Here is an 18,487-nt window from a genome sequence, read left to right as displayed (position 1 = left end):
TGCATGGGGCTTTATGGAAGCATTTTAGATATAAACCACAACTTTCCAAGGTAGGCTGAAGGCCAGACATAGGGTACAGCCCTCAGGGTGCCAGGCACCTCCCTCACTTCAGAAAACACAGGGCATTCTGACAAAGAGGCCAGTGGGCCTGGTCACTCAAAATGCATTAGTTTAATAACTCAATGATTATTTCCCTCCCCTCTGCTCCCTTGATCTTCTTCCTTCCTGCCTGGGGATGTAGTTCAATGAGCTTTCTAGGGGGTTCCAAGGCTCCTGGCCTTAAATGTCTCCCAGGCAGTCTTCCTTCTGAAGCTGAGTGGGGGTACCCACCCTGTCTCTGGGCTCTGTCCAGGGAGGAGGCTGCCAGTCAGGTGGAGGGGCTGGGGGGAGCAGGGAAGGCCCCCAGTGCTGTGCTGTCTGATGCCTGCTTCCCAACCAGCATCTCCTGGTTCTGCCATCAGCCCCATCCTCTCCAGTGCCCTGAGCACCATCTTCAGCAAGTGGGACCTGCCAGTCTTCACGCTGCCCTTCAACATCATCGTGACGCTGTACCTGGCAGCCACAGGTCACTACAACCTCTTCTTCCCCATGACACTGCTGCAGCCTTCATCCTCTGTGCCCAATATCACCTGGTCGGAGGTCCAAGTGCCCTTGGTAGGTGTCACAGGAGGAGGAAGGGCAGTGTTTGCACAAAGTCAATGTTAAGTGGCATTTACTTGTTTAGCACATCAGAAGGGTAGTAATTATTAACAATGTCATGGTCCAAGGAGTTCTCCACACATACATCATAAGCTCCCATCCTTCCCTCCTTGTAAAAGGGCTATTTCGGGTCCCACTCTGTTATGACACAGAGGAGGAAAGCCAGGCAAGCTTAAGAGACCTAAGGTCACACAGTGATTTAGTGAGAGCAAAGTCCAGCTTCTGGACTCCTGCCCTGGCTTCTCTGCTTTCCTTCTATGCTTTGTTCCAGTTTTAATGCAAAGTGAGCTGTGTGTTCTCTTTCATTCAGTCACACCTAATCATTAAAGATGTCCCCACCGTGCTGTCATCTATGGCTTCATAAGTCACTGTCGCAGGCTCTGCAACTTATTCCATTCACTCTCTAAGGCTCACTCACGTTTTAAAGCACCTGTATTCCTCCACTAAGAAATACACATACAGCCGGGTGAGGTGGCACACACCTGTGATCCTAGCACTCAGGCGGTTGAAGAAGGATTGCTATGAGTTCAAGGCCAGCCTGGGCTGCATAGTGAGTTCAAAGCCAGGCTGAACTACATAGTGAGACCCTGTCTCACACACAAAAAAATTCATATATATACATATATATACACACACACATATGTATACATATATATTCATATACATATATATGTATATATGTATAGCAGAGCTTCTCATGGTGTGTGTTTGTCCACTGGGGACAAACCAGCACTGGGGATTTAACCCAGAGCCTTCACACTGGGCCACATCCCCAGCCCTTTTTTTATATTTACTTTTGAGACAGAGTCTCACTATATCATTAAATTGCCCAGGCTGGGCTTGAACTTGTACTCCTTTGCCTTGGTTTCCCAGAGTGCTGGGATTACAGGCATGTGCCACCACACCCAGCCTAAAAGGTGTGTGTGTGTGTGTGTGTGTGTGTGTGTGTGTGTGTGTGTCCCGTACTGGGGATCGAACTCAGGACCTTGTGATTGTCAGGCCCAGCACCACTGAGCTATATCCCCAGCCCCAAGTGTTGTTTTTCAACAAGTATTCTGTATATAGTGCTGACCTCTGGAAGTCCGCCAAGATAATGAATAAGAAGCAACACTGAACACATTAAATTAGCATGGAGCGATGTGCCTGTTACCTTGTTATTTCCCCAGGCACGGTTGCTCTGAGGCCTCTACTCTCTTACACAGCAGGGTCCCACAGTCTGGTGCTCACCCTGGAACTTCATTATGGGCAGTTCATCACCAAAGACCCACTTGGGCTTGGAAAGGAACTTCCAGAAATAACAATCCCTAGTGTCTCTTAGTGTGATTGAAAGCACCCTGCATTCGAGCTAAGAACCATCATTATTAGGAAAGGAAATGCTGGTGTTGGCCCCATCCTTGGTGACTGCTTTGTATGTGCAAGGACCTTCACGGGCCAGAGGTGAGAAGAGGCATCGTCATGTTGGTGATTCAGCAACTCAGGCTTCCCATTCGTGGTGTTAACCCAATTGACATATTTTAGAGGCAAAATTGCTGTGATTGGCGTGCTATGAGCGGATGTTAGAAATAACAAGTTTAAGATATTACATTCTTCATGCCTCACTTTCAATTTTAAAAAATGTTTCAGAATTGTATGGAAATGAAAAAATATTAAATGATCCTGTACAAACACTTTAGAATCCCGAAGTTTTAGGAGGAAAAATTCTAATTTTTGGTAGTCATTCTTTAAGAAATAACTTCCTGTCTAATGGACCAGATTAGATGATGGTTTGTATGTTTGTGTGTACTTGACAATTATAGTTAGATCCTCGAGCACATGGTGAAGGTCAAAGAGAGGTTCTACAACTCCCAACAACACTGAGTCCCCGCCCACAGGCTCCCCCGTTCTTGTCACTTGTGAAGATTCCCCAGATGCAACTAGGGAGAGGTGACACTGCCAGCACCACTCCCTGTGTAAGACTCACACCTGTCCCCTCATCCTGCAGGACCAGGCTAGAAGCCCTATTCTGTTCCCTGTCCTGGGGTATGGAAGCCTGAGCCAAAGCGTTAGCCCTATAGGCCTGTCCCCTGTCTCCTTACCCTCTCTCTGTGCGTGAGGGCCTTGAGCCACAGGTTCTCCATTCCTGACACCTCCCCCAGGAGCAGACTCCTCCCAAAGGACACAGACTTGCAGGCCATGATAAACACAGCTCATCCCAAGACTGCTTCTCCTCAGCTCCTGCCCCAAGCTGAGATGAACCCAGAGCATGCCAACAGGGCCCACAGCCATGTCCCTTGAGCACTTACTTCCAAAGGCTCAAGGGCCTTTGGACAAATCCTCTGAGACACAGGACCCAGTCCCAGTAGCTGGAGAAGCCCATAACCCGGACTCTCCCTAAGCTCCATGTGTCCCAGTGACCTCAAGATGTCGGAGTCCCTCAAATGCTCTTACATCACAGTCTCCACTGAGCCTTGATATCCATGGAGCACTGAGGCAGGCAGGGGGCCCCTCGGGTTTATCAGCCAAAAGAGCAGGTGCTGGGCCACACTGCCTCCTCCAGGCCCCTTCTGCAGATCCCAGGCCTACTGCTTGCCAGACAAGATGGATATCTCTACACCCACACTTGCCATTCTTGGAAATACATGAGACTGTTCGTCTAATATTTACCCTTCTCATTATTTTTTGCTTTATATTATATGAGAGTTGTGGTTGAAAATATATTACTCTTCTCATGAAAAATATCCCTGGGTGAAAGGTTTTCAATTTCTCTTCTTGGGAGTGAAATGCCATTCACTCGTGTTTATAGATGAAGGAAACTCAGTATCCTTCCCTTACTAAGAACTCAAAGTTAAAATGAGAAGAATTTGTTCCTTTTAGAGTTAACACACTTGAGCAGAAATGTATTCCAAATCTGTGGCAAAGTGTCGTGTGGAGGATTTGGCACCGAATCTTTTGGACTGAAGTTTACGTTGTCTCTTTTGCCTTCCTAACAAGCATGTGACCCTGTTGCACCTGCAGCTTTTGAGAGCCATCCCTGTTGGAGTCGGTCAAGTGTATGGTTGCGATAATCCCTGGACTGGAGGCATTTTCCTCATCGCTCTGTTCCTATCTTCACCTCTGATTTGCCTGCACGCTGCAATTGGATCCACCATAGGGATGTTGGCAGGTCTGTGTCACTGCCTTCCCCTGTTAACGGGCTGAAGGGATGTCGGTGCCAGGGGCCAACCCCAAAGAAAACAGTGATGTGTGTCTTTAATGCCGCACCTGCAGATTTCCCCAAACTCTCCCTCCTTCCATGGATCCCTATTTCTTGCTTTTGGTTCTGGGGCTTTCATGCTCCTCTCACCAACAGCTGTCCTCAAGAAAGACTTTGGCATTTGGCATTTGCACCTTTATATAAATTTAAAGTTTGGTTACGGGTTCTTTCAGATGTATTTATATTTTAAGTCTTCTCTCCAGTGACAAAAAGAAGGATGGATTCTCAGAAGAATCGTGCATGTGTGTGTGTGTGTGTGTGTGTGTGTGTGTGTGTCAGGGAGGGACAATTTCGGGACTGTTTCTCTTCAACTTGTCACTGCTTAGCTACTAGTATTCATGTGGCTCCATGACAATCTGTTTCCTGTAGACGTATTTGCAGTACATAGAACCAGAAGCCTATTTTATATGAGTACCTTGGAGGAAATCTGGTTCTGAGCTTTGAGGCCTATGGTAGGTTTTGGGGCAGCCACATGAGCCCTGTAAGATCTCATGCTCGATGCTGACACCTGCCTTCCCACAGCCCTCAGCATTGCCACGCCCTTTGACTCCATCTACTTTGGCCTGTGTGGCTTCAACAGCTCCCTGGCCTGCATCGCCATCGGAGGCATGTTCTACGTCATCACCTGGCAGACGCACCTCCTTGCCATCGCCTGTGGTAGGTGCTATAGAGTTCCCTTTTAAGCTCAAAAGATGGCTGCCACTGTCCTCACAAAGAAAACTGCCCTGGGACAATCCTGCCCCCCAAAAAAGATAAGTGGGAGAAATTATTTGCTTCGTAGAAGGGCTTGTAGTTAAAACTGTCTTCAGTGGTTATTTAGTGCACTGTCTTCACTGTATGCACAGTGTTCTGCCACATAGAGAAAGATTTCCTTAGGTGGCAGTGGTCTTGTGTTGCTCATAGCTGTCTCCTGTGAGTCCTGCTTTCCTGGCTGGTGATTGGAGAACACAGAGCAACTTTTAGGCAATTCATGCTTTATATGGAATTCTGCAATTTGCCTCAAATACAGTGATAAAAATTAAACATCCATACGTTAACCATAGGCCCTTCAAGTGATCCCTCTTGGTTACCTATTTGTTCAGAGTCCTAGGATATTAGATTGACTGTAAAAAATTTGACACATTTATATAATTTAATCCTTGAATATCCTTCATTTCTTTTCTTAATGTTAATGTAAATGAAAACCAAATAAAATTTCTTTTAACCAAGACATTTAAAACAGAGATTCCAGCTGGGGATTTAGCTCAGTGCTGCCATGTCTACCTTGTAAGCACAAGGTCCTGAGTTTGATCCCTGGTACTGAAAAAAAAAAACCAGAGATTCCACTTCAGCACCACTATGGACTCTGAAACATTATCTACATAAACTTGTTAAAAAATTAGTTTACAGTAGAAAAATGTCCCAATGATTCTTTGCTAGGGAAGATGTTCTGGATGAGATATGGTCATACATTTGCATTCTTAAAGTAATTTGTAGATTTTTTTGCATTTTATGATAGTCACTATGAACATGGAAAAATTATTTAAGCTAGATGTGAAGGGTCCATCTACTGTCTTTTTCTTTCTTCCTTTTTAAAGTTATTTTTCTAATACCCTAAAATACTCAATGTAAGGCCAGTATGCTATGGTTACTTAAGAAATAGTAGTTTTCATTTTGGCCAAATAAAAACTTACCATTCCTCTTAGCACCTGCCATAAAGACACTTTAGACACTTCATCTCCACCCTCATCACAACTCAACAGAGTTAGTATTTGTGAGAGTCGGTTTTTATTTACTGTGACAAAATACCTGAGATAAACAACTAAGAGGAGGAACGAGTTATTCAGGTTCAGAGTTTCAGAGGTTTCAGTCCATGGTCACCTGGCTCCCTTGCCTTAGGCCTGTGTCAAGGCAGAAACCTCATGGCAGTAGGGCATGGCACAGGAAAGCTGCTCACCTCATAGCAGACAGGAAACAGAGAAAGCAGGAAGGAGCCTGACACAAACCGACCAGGGATCAGATCTAGTCCCCAAGGCCACACCTCCATGACCCACACCTTTCAACTAGGCCACACCTCCTGTTTTCATTACCTCCCAATGATGCCATCAAATATGACCTCCTCGATGGATTAATCCACCTGATGAAGTTAGAGTCCTTGTGATCTGATTGCTTCCCAAAGCCCATTACCTGGCAACCAAGACTTTAACACATGAATTTTGGGAGATATTTCAAATCCAAACCATAACAGTATTATATTCTGCTTTGAAAAAGAGGAAAAAAATATGTTCACGTAGCAGGGTCAGGACTAGGGTGAGACAAGTGAGCCAGCTCAGATGCAAAATTTTAAGGAGGACCTCACCCTCAGGGCTGTGCAGGTGATGACTCTGACATCTCCATGCTCCTGAGGCGAGGTACTCCTTAAACTGTGTATCCCAGCTGCCTCGTTCACCTCCCCTAGTTCCGGCTTTACCAGACTACCCATGTCAGATGTTACCTGGGTGGCTCTAAGCCAGGAAGAATTTCTCCCTTTCCTCGGGGACTTTTGGCGGTGTCTGGTGCGATTTTTATTTGTCATACCTAGGGAAAGAAGTGCTTTTGGCATCTGGTGAGGAGAGGCCAAAGGTGCTATTAAAGATCTTACAATGCCCAGAACAGCCACCCAGCAAAGAACGTCAAAGGTGCCATGCTGTGAACCTCACACAGGGCATCTCATTTAATCCCCATTGCAACCAAGAGAGTTTCCCATTCACAGATGGGGAACTGAGGTTGAAGGGAGAGAAAACCAAACAGCCCACAGCCGGGCGTGTAAACACAATGGGCTGTAGAAGTCTGTGCTCTTTGCAGGACATCACGCTCCTTCCTGAAGCCAGTGCTTTCCCTGCAGTCCAGCACAGTCATGCAGCTAGTGATGGACAGGACCAGGGAGAAAGAAGGTTCCTTCCTGTTCTATGTGTCCTCCAGGACAGGCGATTTCCCCTGAAGCCCAGACAGGCTCCTTGTACTGTTTCCTTCTCTTCCATCATCTTCCCCCTCTCCTCATTCTCCAGGCCCTGCAACCACAGATTAGCACACACAGGTCTGCAGAAGATTTCCTACTGGTTACAGGTCAAATTTGTAAAATACAATGGGGTCGGGGGAACATGGGAATAAATCCTTTTGCTCTGGACCCCAGGGTAAGTTGGATGGAGTTGGGTTCCATCCAGACTATTCTGGAGCATCCATTCTTCACAAGCCACACCTCCTCATTCCTCTGTTCGGGACTAGTGATATTTAGGTCGGTTCCTCGGTCTGCCTCCTTTTCTAACCTCAGCTCTGAGAGGCTGGAGTGCACAATGGTTAAGAGCCCACTCCTGGTGCCAGATGGCTGGAGCTCTGCCACTTGTCACCCAGCTCATCCTGGTCGAGTCACTCGAACTCTCAATGCCTGATACAGTGTCTGCCTCATAGCACTGTTGTTATAGTCAAATCCGATAACCCATGAAAGCAATGGAAACAATGCCCAGGAAGAGTTGCCCTTGTTATCTGTAGTCAAGCAATGTGTACTAATAATTGAGAATGGAGCTGACACAAAGAATGGCACAGGCTCCCAGTCCCTTGGAGAGAGATCAGCTGGCTGGTGGGAACCATGAAACTGTCCCACATCCCACTCATATCATTTATCCTTTAATCTCCTCACTCTTCCTACTTCTAGGATAAGAGGGGTTTCTCTAACTCAAAGACAGGCAGAACAGTCACAGCATTTAACCTCTCTGAGCCTATTTTCTCATTTATGAAACAAAAGCAATAGTAGTGCTTAGACTGTAGGAATGCCGCAGGATGTGGTTGGCATTGCTGCTAGCTGGGCATGCAGTAACTCTCTAATAAAGGTGAGCTATTGTTAACAGCCTAGGGACAATTGAATTGCTTGCTGCTGAAAAATTAAGGTTCAGAAACAAAGCCTAGTTCCACTGGCCCATTTTCATTGCTTCTCCTCTCTTGCCAGCATTTGGCTCTTCCCAGTGGTTAGCCCAGCCCTGCCCACTCCACAGAGCCTAGAAGACAAGGCAGTGGGCATATTTGATCTCCCTTGAGCTCACGGAATGCTGCTTCTCCCTGGAAACCCATATTATGTTAATACCTTGTGATGAAATATTCCATCAGGGAGTTCTGGGACTCACTCGCCTTTGCTGTATAGTAAAATTCTCATTTATGGTTTATGCTGTTAAATGTTCCTTTACTGGAATGCAAGTTGGTGGGACCCAAGAGAACTGTAACAGCTAAATTCTGGCCCTTTTTAACAAAGTTCATCGGCTGTCTTAGCTGTGCCGGCATTTGCATGGAATTTAACACTTCTAAAGCTGCCAAGCAATGGAAATGTAACTCTTTTTTTTTAAATCTGAGAGATAGTATTGTGTCATAAAATTAATGAAGAGAGAATATGTAGACAAAGCTTGAGATACTGTTAAGTAGTTACTGGACTGTTTATTGTTGGTTCTTTTTCCAGCTCTGTTTGCAGCCTACCTAGGCACTGCTCTGGCCAACATGCTATCTGTGGTGAGTCAACCTGTGGTAACAATGTGCTCACAAACCCCTTCTTGGCTTCCCAAACCCTGCTCAAACTCCTCCTCCTGGAACCCTTCCCAGTTCACGCCCCTTGTTGCAAATTGCACTGCACACCTCAGGACTGCTGGACCGAAGCAGCTCAGGCTCCAAAGTTTAAATGGCAGATGGAGGTCAGTCAGATCCCACTGTCAATGGCCAACAGCCCTCTTTCTAGAAGGACAATTTGAAGAGCGTTGCCTTGTAAATCCAACTCTTTTCTATTATGTCATTCTCTAGATCTATGTTTAAATCTTTATTACCTAACTTTTGTGTGTTCACAGATCATCTGTCCACCTAGTTTGTGGGTCAGTGTACATCTTTGTCCCATAGCACATTTCATGGAGCAAGAGGACACTAGCAAAGGCTTCAGGGAACAGGGGCCATCAAGCCCTAGCTGGCCAGAGAGAAGCCTGACCTGATGGCTTGTGGCAATCATAGCAGTCCCAGAACTCCTTCTTTTTCTGGCCTCCAGTGTAGGGCAGAGTATAGCAGGAGCCGACTGGTCAGCCCCAGGCCCAGCACAGAGTACTCAGGGCCTAGCTTGCCACTGATCCCTCCCCTACTTAGATAAGGGTCCAAGCAAACCTTACATGAACAGCCAGGGAAAGTCCTATTGATCCTGCAGGTAGGGATGGCATAGACATTCCACTCACTTCTGTCTGAACCCCTCCTTCTCCTCTAGTGAGAATGGGTGGTTTGGAAGGTATTTCCTAAGCAGAATAATTATCCTTCCCTGATACTGTCCTGTCTCCTTCAATGGACTAAGTCCCTCCTCTGGGCCTCATCTAATTCTGTGCGCACCTTGATGTACAATATTTCAATGGGTCTACCATCTATTCATCCAATCAGTCACTCAATAAATACATGTTATGTGCTTTCCTTGAACAAAGAACTGGAATAGATAGAAACAGAAAACTTTGGCTTCTAACCATAGGTGTCCACTTAAGTGTCTGTGTTTAGAGAAGTTACAGGGCTATACCACTCGATTTAGACATTTTTCAAAACAGAATGAAATTACTTCCCGTGTACCTACTGTGTTTAAGGCATTGTGCTAAAAACTGTTTGGGATACAAAAAAATGCAGGCTACTAACTTACCCAGAAGGACTTTCCACTCTGAGGACTTTCCAATCTCACTGAGAAACAGAATATAAAAGTCTTGAACTATGTTTATGAGACCATCCAAGCCCTCCTTGGAAGCACAACTAGGAGCTGTACTCTTTTGCTTTCTAACTGGCACATGTGTGTGCAGCCTCGAGGCTTCTAAAATGCCACCATCTGCTTGATTATAATGTCCACATCCTGAGTACCATTTACTGAGTATCTGGTATGCACTACATACCAGCTCTCTGAGTATTGTTATCCTTGGTTTGCTACTAAGAAAACAGGTCTCCAAAAGAGTAAATGATTTTAATAAGGTGATCAGTGCTGAGATTTGAACATACATCTACGGAACTCCCATATCTCCACTGTGGAACTTTAAGGAATGCTTCCTGAAACACTTCATGCAGTCTTAGTAGGGCACTGGGAGGATTCACTGAGGGGATCTCATCATCCACAGGGATTCCTTACAGTACTGTCCTTGGTCTCCCGCCAAAGTCCCCTCCAACAGAGCCATCTCTAGCCATTCACATGACCAGCATCACTACTCTCATGGTACTACCTGAGGTCTTACACCTTATAATAAAATAATGTTTTAGGACAAGGGGGCATTTGATCTGCCTCACAGTTGAATTGTAGGCTCTTTTGAGTGCAAGCCATCCATAAAAGCTCTCTCATATGAAGAAGAGGTATGTTAAAATGTCTCAGGGCATCTCAAGGATTAAAAACCAAGTCAACATCATAAGAAAGAGATGTGAGGCTAGGAGAGCCCTTGAGAAGAGAAGCAGCTGCTCTTCACTTCCAGCTTCCTGGAACAAAGATGCCATTCCTCTGCCTCTCTACATACATCTGCTCATTTCCCTGTGTCTCTATACAAAGTGTTTCTCTACTGCACACAGCTTCATGGCCACCCTCACTGGTTCTTCAAACCTCACAGTTCAAGAGCTCTATGAACATAGTCTTTGTGCCTTTAGTTCACATTCTTGGAAAAGGAGTTACATTCGTCCAAGTCACCTGCCTATGGGAAGCTGTGTTTGAGTCAGATGCCTATCTCTAGTCCAGTGGACTGTGACCAATGAAAAAGTCTTGAGCTATGAAGTGGCTTCCAAAAACATTCCTTCAGTGGGAGCTTGGGAAAAGACATGGAATGGCCCTAGTTCTGTAGTTGGAAGTATGGCCAGCCCAAATTCCCCAAGACATATGTAAAGGCATATCAACCGCTATTGGCTCTCCAATGGCTGCATTCTGAACAGTATGTGCTCACCTGTTACAGTGCAGACTAAATGCACTGGCATAATTTCATGTTGATTTCAATTATGTGTTATCTTTATCAGTGCCCATAGAGCATGACTTTAAGTGACCAATAAGGGCTAATTGAACAAGCAGGAGCTTGTTTATAATTGAGGCTTCGCTTGTGTCCCCCTCTCTCTCCAGTTTGGATTACCACCCTGCACCTGGCCTTTCTGCCTCTCAGCGCTCACCTTCCTGCTCCTGACGACCAACAACCCAGCCATCTACAAGCTCCCACTTAGCAAGGTCACCTACCCAGAGGCCAATCGCATCTACTACCTGTCCCAGGAGAGAAACAGAAGGGCATCAACCATCACAAAGTACCAGGCTTATGACATCTCCTAAGCTGTCCTTTCCAAAGCATGTCACTGTAAATGCAGCCTTCAGCAGTCTGTCTGAGTCCCCAGGCTAAAGGCCACCTAACCTCCCTTTCTGTCTGTTCTGTGATCCTGCCCCTAAGCACAGGAAATGTGTGCGTGGTCACCTTTCTGGAAGCTCACCAAGATGACTTAATTTAGGCTTGATTCCAATAGCTGGCTCCATGAGAGCCCCCTTTAATAGGAACTTTTCCTGTTCTGTAAGGAAAGCCACCAAGAAGGGGACAGAAATGGGTGACATTTCTGCCAGCTCAGTTATTTAATATAGAAAAGCACAGTGCTGGGAAATGTTCATGAGCCTGAAGGCCAAGAGGCCTGGTCCCATCCACCTCTACCACTAATGGATCCCAACAGTCCCAACTCCATCCTTCCCTATCTCAGCCTTGACTTCTTAGTGCCAGGAATTTCTTTATGACAGGGAGGGACTCTAAGGTCCCTTCTACCTCAGAAGGGTTGGCTCTTCCCTGTCTCCTGTAACCTGATCAAATCAGCACAACCAGAAAGTACTTATCTGGAGCTGAGTAACAGAAGGAAGTGCTACCTACAGAAAGTGCAGGCAAGAGTTGATGCTCTATGGAGGTTTATTTTGGGGTCATGGAAGAATATCTCCAGATTGGGGTTAGGAACTTAAGCTACTGGAAATGTCAATGTGCCTTCCTTTACATTACTGAAATATCATAAGGGGAAAACTGATCTTTTTCAGCATTGTAATCATATTGTAAACAAATGTCTTTCCTTTTATAACAGTCATAATTACACTCTCATTAAACTGTTTAAATTTGCAAGTTGGTGTCAGGGTTTCCGTAATACGGTTCCCACCTACACACTCATATATTGCCCACTTGAGGGGTTTTCCACAGTCCAGCATGTGTCTGGGAAGAGTTTAGGGTGGGTTAAAAATTATGGGGCGGGGAGGCAGGCATGACAGCACACTTATAATCTCAGCACTCTGGCAGGCTGAGACAGGAGGATCACACATTCGAGCCCAGCCTGAGCAATTTATCAACTTAACATGACCTTGTCTCAAAATAAAAAATATAAAGAGCTGAGGACATAGCTCAGGATGAAGGCCCTGAATTCAATCCCCAGTGCTGAAAAAAAAAAAATCCTCTGAGATATATATCAGAGAAGGGTTTGATTTGCTTTCAAAAGGAATTGTACAGGAATTGCTATAGATGTTGCTTTCTACTGTTAACAACCCATGTCACTTTCTAGTGACATGGAAAGGCTAAAGGCTACCTAACCTCACCTTGAACACCAAAGTTACAAATCCAGCCCCTCTTACCTGGCCAGTAACTCTTCTTCCTTGGTCACTCTGGGAATAGCTCCTACTAAACTCCTAAACCACCAGACTCCTTTGTGGGAAGCCAAGTGGCCCAGCTTTCCACCCCCTCCCCAGAGGAGGCTGAACTCTTTTGCCCACAGTGAGACCTGCCCGGCAAATCCCCACTTCCCACTTACTATGACTGGATGGTGACAGATGAAGGAAGTGGGAGGAGGGAGGAAGGAGTGGGACAGACCCTCAATAAACCCAGCTCTAATGAAAGGAGTACAATCTGACCAAAACCCGTTCTTTACAAAAGCTAGTTTCTATATGCACTTTTTTGCTTCTCTGCCCTGAGGTCTTAGCCATCTTTCCCCAGCCCAGGAGCTTGGAGCTGCATGCTCGTCTTCCAGATCCTCCCCAACTCATCATGACTCCTCCCGGAAAATGAGGCACATCCCCTGCAAAAGAATCCTCCATGTAGGACAGAGTTACCTTTCAGTTTGCAATCACACCTTGCGGCCAAGAAGGTCCCAGGTTGTATTTTAATGGCCATAGACTAATGGCTCTCTGAGGATCAAGCATCCAGGAATTGTCCACAGGCTGTTTCTGCTCATAGCACACTCAGCTGCCCCAGTCTCCAAGTGATGACATGGAGCTATTAAAGTATGGGTTCGCATGCATTTGCCACCAAAGTCCCATAATCTGGTTTTATTAAGAGCAGGAAACCCTCCACGTGCATGCCATTCTCATTATTGACCACTAATAAAACCCTTCAGCTGTTCTAAGTGTTTCAATATCCTCACCTATAAAACAAGCTGAGTTGGCCCAGGATTCCAAGAAAGGTGGAAATAGATGGGCTAAAAGAATTCAACTTATGAAACCATATGCTGTCTATGGGATGTCAAGTAGCCTCTCTAGTCCACACTTCAATTAAGCATCCACAGGGCAGAGCTGGAGCCAGCTCCACCAACTCCTGAGAGGGGAGCCAGGTACAAGTGAGCACATTCCTTCCAGCCCCTCAGCAACATCACACTGACAGCTTGAGATCAGCCATGGTGGGAGTATTTACACCACAGAAATCAGCAAGCTCTATGAATCTGGGCATGCATGCAAACAACACACACTTTGCAAACACGCATATAAAACCAAAAAAAAAAAAAATACAATGGGAAGTGGGAAGAAAGAGTAAGGTATAAAAATAAAAGAACATAAACACCTTCATAAATTCAAGACAGAAGCCTTGCATGGACCAATGAAGATAATATGCCAAAGACTGGGGCATGTGATCAACTCAAATCTGTGTCACAAAAAAAAGTTTTAAATGGGCGGACAGACACATAGTTCTTTTTGTTGTCTTTTTCCTTCATAGAACTGGCCCATTGGTGCCACACAATGGCTCCAGGGGGTAGTTGATGGAGTAATTATCTGAAATACATCCTCATCCCCACTTTCTCACCCTACAGAGTCCATTCACTCATCCTAGTTGGAATTTGAAATTTGTTTCACACATACATACTTATAAGAACCACAGGAATCTCAGGCAGGCCAACTGACTGAATCTTCCCTCCAGAACTGACTGCCTCTAGCCTTCTCTCATATACATGTATAGTGTTCAAAGAAAGAATGCTTCAGAGTGGTCCACACTATCAGCCCTAAGCTTTTCATCATGTTAGGGCCAATAATTTCAAGCCTCTGTACACAGCTTTTTCCATCCACCCCTTCCTTGCAGAGTGTGCTAGCTAGTTTTCCATCACTGTAACAAAATACCTGAGCGAAAATCAACTTAAGGAAAAAAAGATTTATCTGGGCTCAAAGTTTCAGAAATTTCCATCCTTGGTCACATGGCACCCGTGTTTCCAGACCTATGGTGAAGCAGAATATCACTCGGGCAGAGGAGAGAGAAGAACGTGCCCTCAATGACCTACTTCCTCCAACTAGGCCCCACCTCCTAAATTTTCTACCATCCTCCAGCCTTAATAGATTCACCATTAAGCTCTGAATTCATCAGTGGATTAGTCCATTGACGAGATCAGAGCCCTCATGACCCAATCAGTTCCCAAAGGTCAAACTTGCACTGAGAAATCAAGCACGAACTTTCAGGGAATACTTAAGACCCAAATCATAATATAGGGCCTCTGCAGTTTGGACCCCCAAGTCATGTAATGGTCCCCATAAGGCAAGAAGATAGTATACCAGTGGTTCTCAAACTCCAGCATGCATCGAAATCATCTTATGATCTTAAAACAGAAGACCGGGCTATACACCCAGAGTTTGATGCAGTAGATCTCGATTAAGTCCTGAGGATTTGCATTTCCAAAACATTCTCAGGAGATGCTGGTGCTGTGGGGTTGAACGCCACACTCTGAGAACCACTAGTGTAGACTTAGAAACAAGACACTGCCTCCAGTCATGCTCTCCTCCTTCCGTGCACATTGTAATGCACAGGTTGCAAACTCATGTGCACAGAGAAAACATCGGAGCTTATTAAAATACAGATCCCTGGTCCTCAGCCTCAAAGATGTGGATTCAGTAGATTCAGGTGGAGCCAAGAATGTGAGCCTCCCAAAAACTCTTAGATTACACCAAGGCCCAGACTTTGGGATCACTACATTGGCTCTTAGTCCTGGACAGAATGGAATCCCCTGATTCTGACACCCAGGCCCTCCCATGGACCAACCAAGTCAGCAGTGGGCCTGGGTGCAGGTGTATTTTTAAGGCTCCCAGGTGTGTTCTGACGTGCAGCTAGGGTTGAAAACAACAATGGTGCCTATTTCCTGTGCCCAAAACTATCTCTAATCAGAGTCACTGGGAGACTGTTAAGCCCTCTGTCTCCATCCTCAGTTTGTAGAAGGGTTTTGCATAAAGGGCAGGAGACCCAACAGGGAAACTAGCAAGGCTCTGTGTTCACCTGGAGGCAGGAGGAGCATGTGTAGCACAGTAAACTAAGAACACTGAAGTCTCTCCCTTCCTCAGAATTTGGGGGGCCAGCCTTGCACCCCAGAAGAGACTAAATACAGAAAACTGGAACCACTAACCAGAAACATCCAGTTCAGTAAGCCAAGCAGACAAGTGCAGGTTGGCCTGGCACTGAAATCCTGCTGATTGAGCACCTGGGCCCTAGTAAGGAAACGTGAAGCAGTGACATGGTCAGCAGGCCTCCAACCTCACTGCCCTCAGGTGGACAGTGCAGGCCTGGTCCAGAAGTGGCTGCAGGGAACACATAACAGGTCTGCTATGTGAGCGGGTACAGGACGAGGGGCTGCCCCAGGGGTGCCGCGAGGGGGGAGGGTTGGGGAGGTGGTGACAGCAGCAGCAGCTGCTACAAGGGGACAGGCGGGTGGCAAGTGGGACAAATAGAAAAGGAGCCCCATGGAGACCTGTGCCCAGGAAGCCCTGAGCAGGAAGACATCTGACATGGAGGTAAAGGAGGGGGAGAAAAGCAGAACGCAAAAACATGTTGGGCTGGGTGGCCTTAGAACAGAAAGAAATTTAAAATATAAAGTGAACCTTCTGTGAACTGCCTGATGAAGCCTGAGACAGAGACAGAGACAGGAAGGGGCAGGTGCTCTTGCTCCTTCCCTCAGCAAGACTGAGGGTCAGTCTGGGCCACAGTGGAGACCGCCACATACAGCATGGCCTGAGCTGGCAAGGAGCAGCCCAGGGCCGGGAGGAGGAAATTCACAGCAGAGCATCCTGTGTCCAGGCCACAGCCTGGCCCCATCAGAGTCTCTGGAGAAACTCAGCGTTTGGGGGTTTTTCAAAGCTCCAGGGCATGCCGATGTGCACCCCAGCTGGCCTGCACCTCCAGAGACAGTGAAAGCGATGTTCCATGTGGTTGTCACTGGGCCATGGGGAGGCTGCAGGGAGAAGATTCCTAGAGAGGTCTCAGGTGAGAGGGACCCCAGGTAGTATGATTTTGTCAAGTGAGCGTCGCCTCTATTCCAAGTCAGAGGTGACCTGTTACTGTGCAGTTTTTAAGCTCTAGATCTGGACATTTAAACTGTGATCCTGGCCCCTCCAAATTGCATGGGTTGTTTCTGTTTGTACACTCTCTGAGAGACACTGGTGCTCAGCTAGTTTCTAGCAACTCTGACGTATAGCAAGACAGCTCCAGACACAAGCCCAAGGGGAGAATCTGAAGGGTAAGCAGGGTCCCTGGGATGGGTTGACACACCCACCATCCTGCCTAGGCTGCCAGCTGCCTGAAAGGGCCAGTTTACCCCCTCACAGGCCTCATCTGGCTCCTTGACCTTGGCACCAAGTGCTTGTCAGGAATGGACTCTGAGTCCCTCATGTGCAAGGATGGGACTTTATTAAGTCCCCAAATCCCACACTCCCCCAAGTTGCAGTGAGAGGGCGACATCTCCAGGAGCACACTTCTAAAGAGCTCAAGTTTTGAATTCACTCTTTTTGTGAGATGTGCTCATTCACTGCAATGCTATTGGATTGTTTTAACTCGATCTTTGAGAATTGGGCCAACAGGCTCTCTGGGCTTTGAGTGTTTTGAAGAGTTCCATCTTGAATCTTTAACCAGGTCAGACCAAATACGAGACAGTAACCTGTGAGTTCTTCTGGGTTCCTTTAAGCAACTGGATGTAGGAGCCATATTTTTGTTTTGCCGCTGAAGTATCAATTTTTTTAAAGCTAAATATTAAACATTGTGTTTTATTGGTTTTTGGAAGTGTTGTCTAAGAGCCACGTTTTTAAAATGAAAAAAATTAAAAATTTTAAAAAAAGAACCACTTGAATCAGAATCACACAGGCGTGGTTAAGAATGAAAATCCCCAGAGCCCCTTCAAACCAAATACTCAGAAATTCTGGGGCTGGGGCCCAGATGCTGCGCACTCATGCCCTCTGGGGATCCCTGAGTACATTAAAATTTCACACCCGCTCATCCTTCCATTACGATGAGACCCTTAGAGAGATGGGGGGACAGAAGCTGACACATACCTAGGGCCAAGAAGGCTCTTTCTGTACCTTCCCCCACTTCTCATCTGCGATGCCCACTTCTGTGACCTTTTGCTTTTTGACTTACTCTGTGTATAGCCTGAGTATCCCAGGAAGCGCCTTGGCTTGTGGCACCTCCAAATGGTCGCCAGAGGGCGCCAGAGCATCGCTAAAAGTATATAAGGATCTTGCTCCCTGCTCTTCTTTTCTATTGTAGACTTCACTCTTGACATCTAAATGTCCCAGTCTGTCTCCACTTCGCTAATTCTTAACAGGACATTGAGATTCATTAGTGTGCAGATGCTAAGAAAAGTACTGATTAATTGAAAGGCCTGAGGAATTTATCTGATGCCTTAAAGCTCAAATTCTCATCCTAACAAAAAGACAATACAGACTTGTTATTATAGTTCAAATCTCTGGGCTATTACTCTGCCACAAGGCAGTGATTTACATTGCTAGAAATCCAAGAACTTTGAATTGCAAAAATATTTTTTAATGTTGTTAACAAATTATTGACATATCTAAGATTAGTCGTTGGCTGCCTTGCATCCATATATACTCAGAAAATTTCCTATCTCTGTGATTTTTGATCTTGGCCTTATAATTTTGCATGCACCACAGTTCATGACATTAATGGTGAGCAGAAGAACACATGTTAGAAAAGAAGAGCCTCTCCCACAACAGGTTAGCTCAGTCACCATGTCACACATTCAACCCACTCTCCTTTCTTTCCTCAGATTTCGTTCCCTGATTCACTGTAAGGATTACAATAATTCATCCAGGGAAGGCAATTATTATAATAGGTGCTCTACTGGTAGAAGTGGTGCTGGTGGAGTTGGTGATGGTGGTCTTGGCAAAAACATTGGTGAGGGTGGAGTCGGCGATGGCTTTGGTGATGATGAAGGTAACGGTGGCATTCATGGGGATGAAGCTGATGATGACTTCGCTCATGGCAAAGGTGGTGATGGCAAGGTTCTTGAGAGCATTGGTGATGATGGTATTGGCAGAAGCGGAGC

At 46.0% G+C, this 18,487-nt stretch overlaps 1 protein-coding gene across 4 annotated transcripts in view; it reads left to right on the top strand.

The window, feature by feature from the left end:
• Slc14a2 (solute carrier family 14 member 2) overlaps positions 1–12,033 on the top strand; it is a 431,234-nt gene extending 419,201 nt beyond the window's left edge. The window contains exons 18-22 of one of the 4 annotated variants that reach the window (XM_004855073.3): positions 462–654; positions 3,694–3,841; positions 4,454–4,588; positions 8,394–8,443; positions 11,025–12,032. In XM_004855073.3, the coding sequence (XP_004855130.2) occupies positions 462–654; positions 3,694–3,841; positions 4,454–4,588; positions 8,394–8,443; positions 11,025–11,225 (727 nt within the window). In that variant the 3' untranslated portion in view covers positions 11,226–12,032. Of the gene's footprint in view, positions 1–461; positions 655–3,693; positions 3,842–4,453; positions 4,589–8,393; positions 8,444–11,024 lie in introns of all 4 variants that reach the window. The other 3 variants (XM_087193186.1, XM_004855078.4, XM_087193188.1) reach the window with 3 other exon arrangements.
• Positions 12,034–18,487: the final 6,454 nt, after the last annotated feature.

The sequence above is a fragment of the Heterocephalus glaber genome, unplaced genomic scaffold (genome assembly GCF_053883595.1).
Source record: "Heterocephalus glaber isolate CG9 unplaced genomic scaffold, H.glaber_assembly_v1.0 deba00000331, whole genome shotgun sequence".
NCBI classification, from domain to species: domain Eukaryota; kingdom Metazoa; phylum Chordata; class Mammalia; order Rodentia; family Bathyergidae; genus Heterocephalus; species Heterocephalus glaber.
Note: the sequence above shows the minus strand (reverse complement) of the source record. Positions and strands in the feature narration are given on the sequence as shown.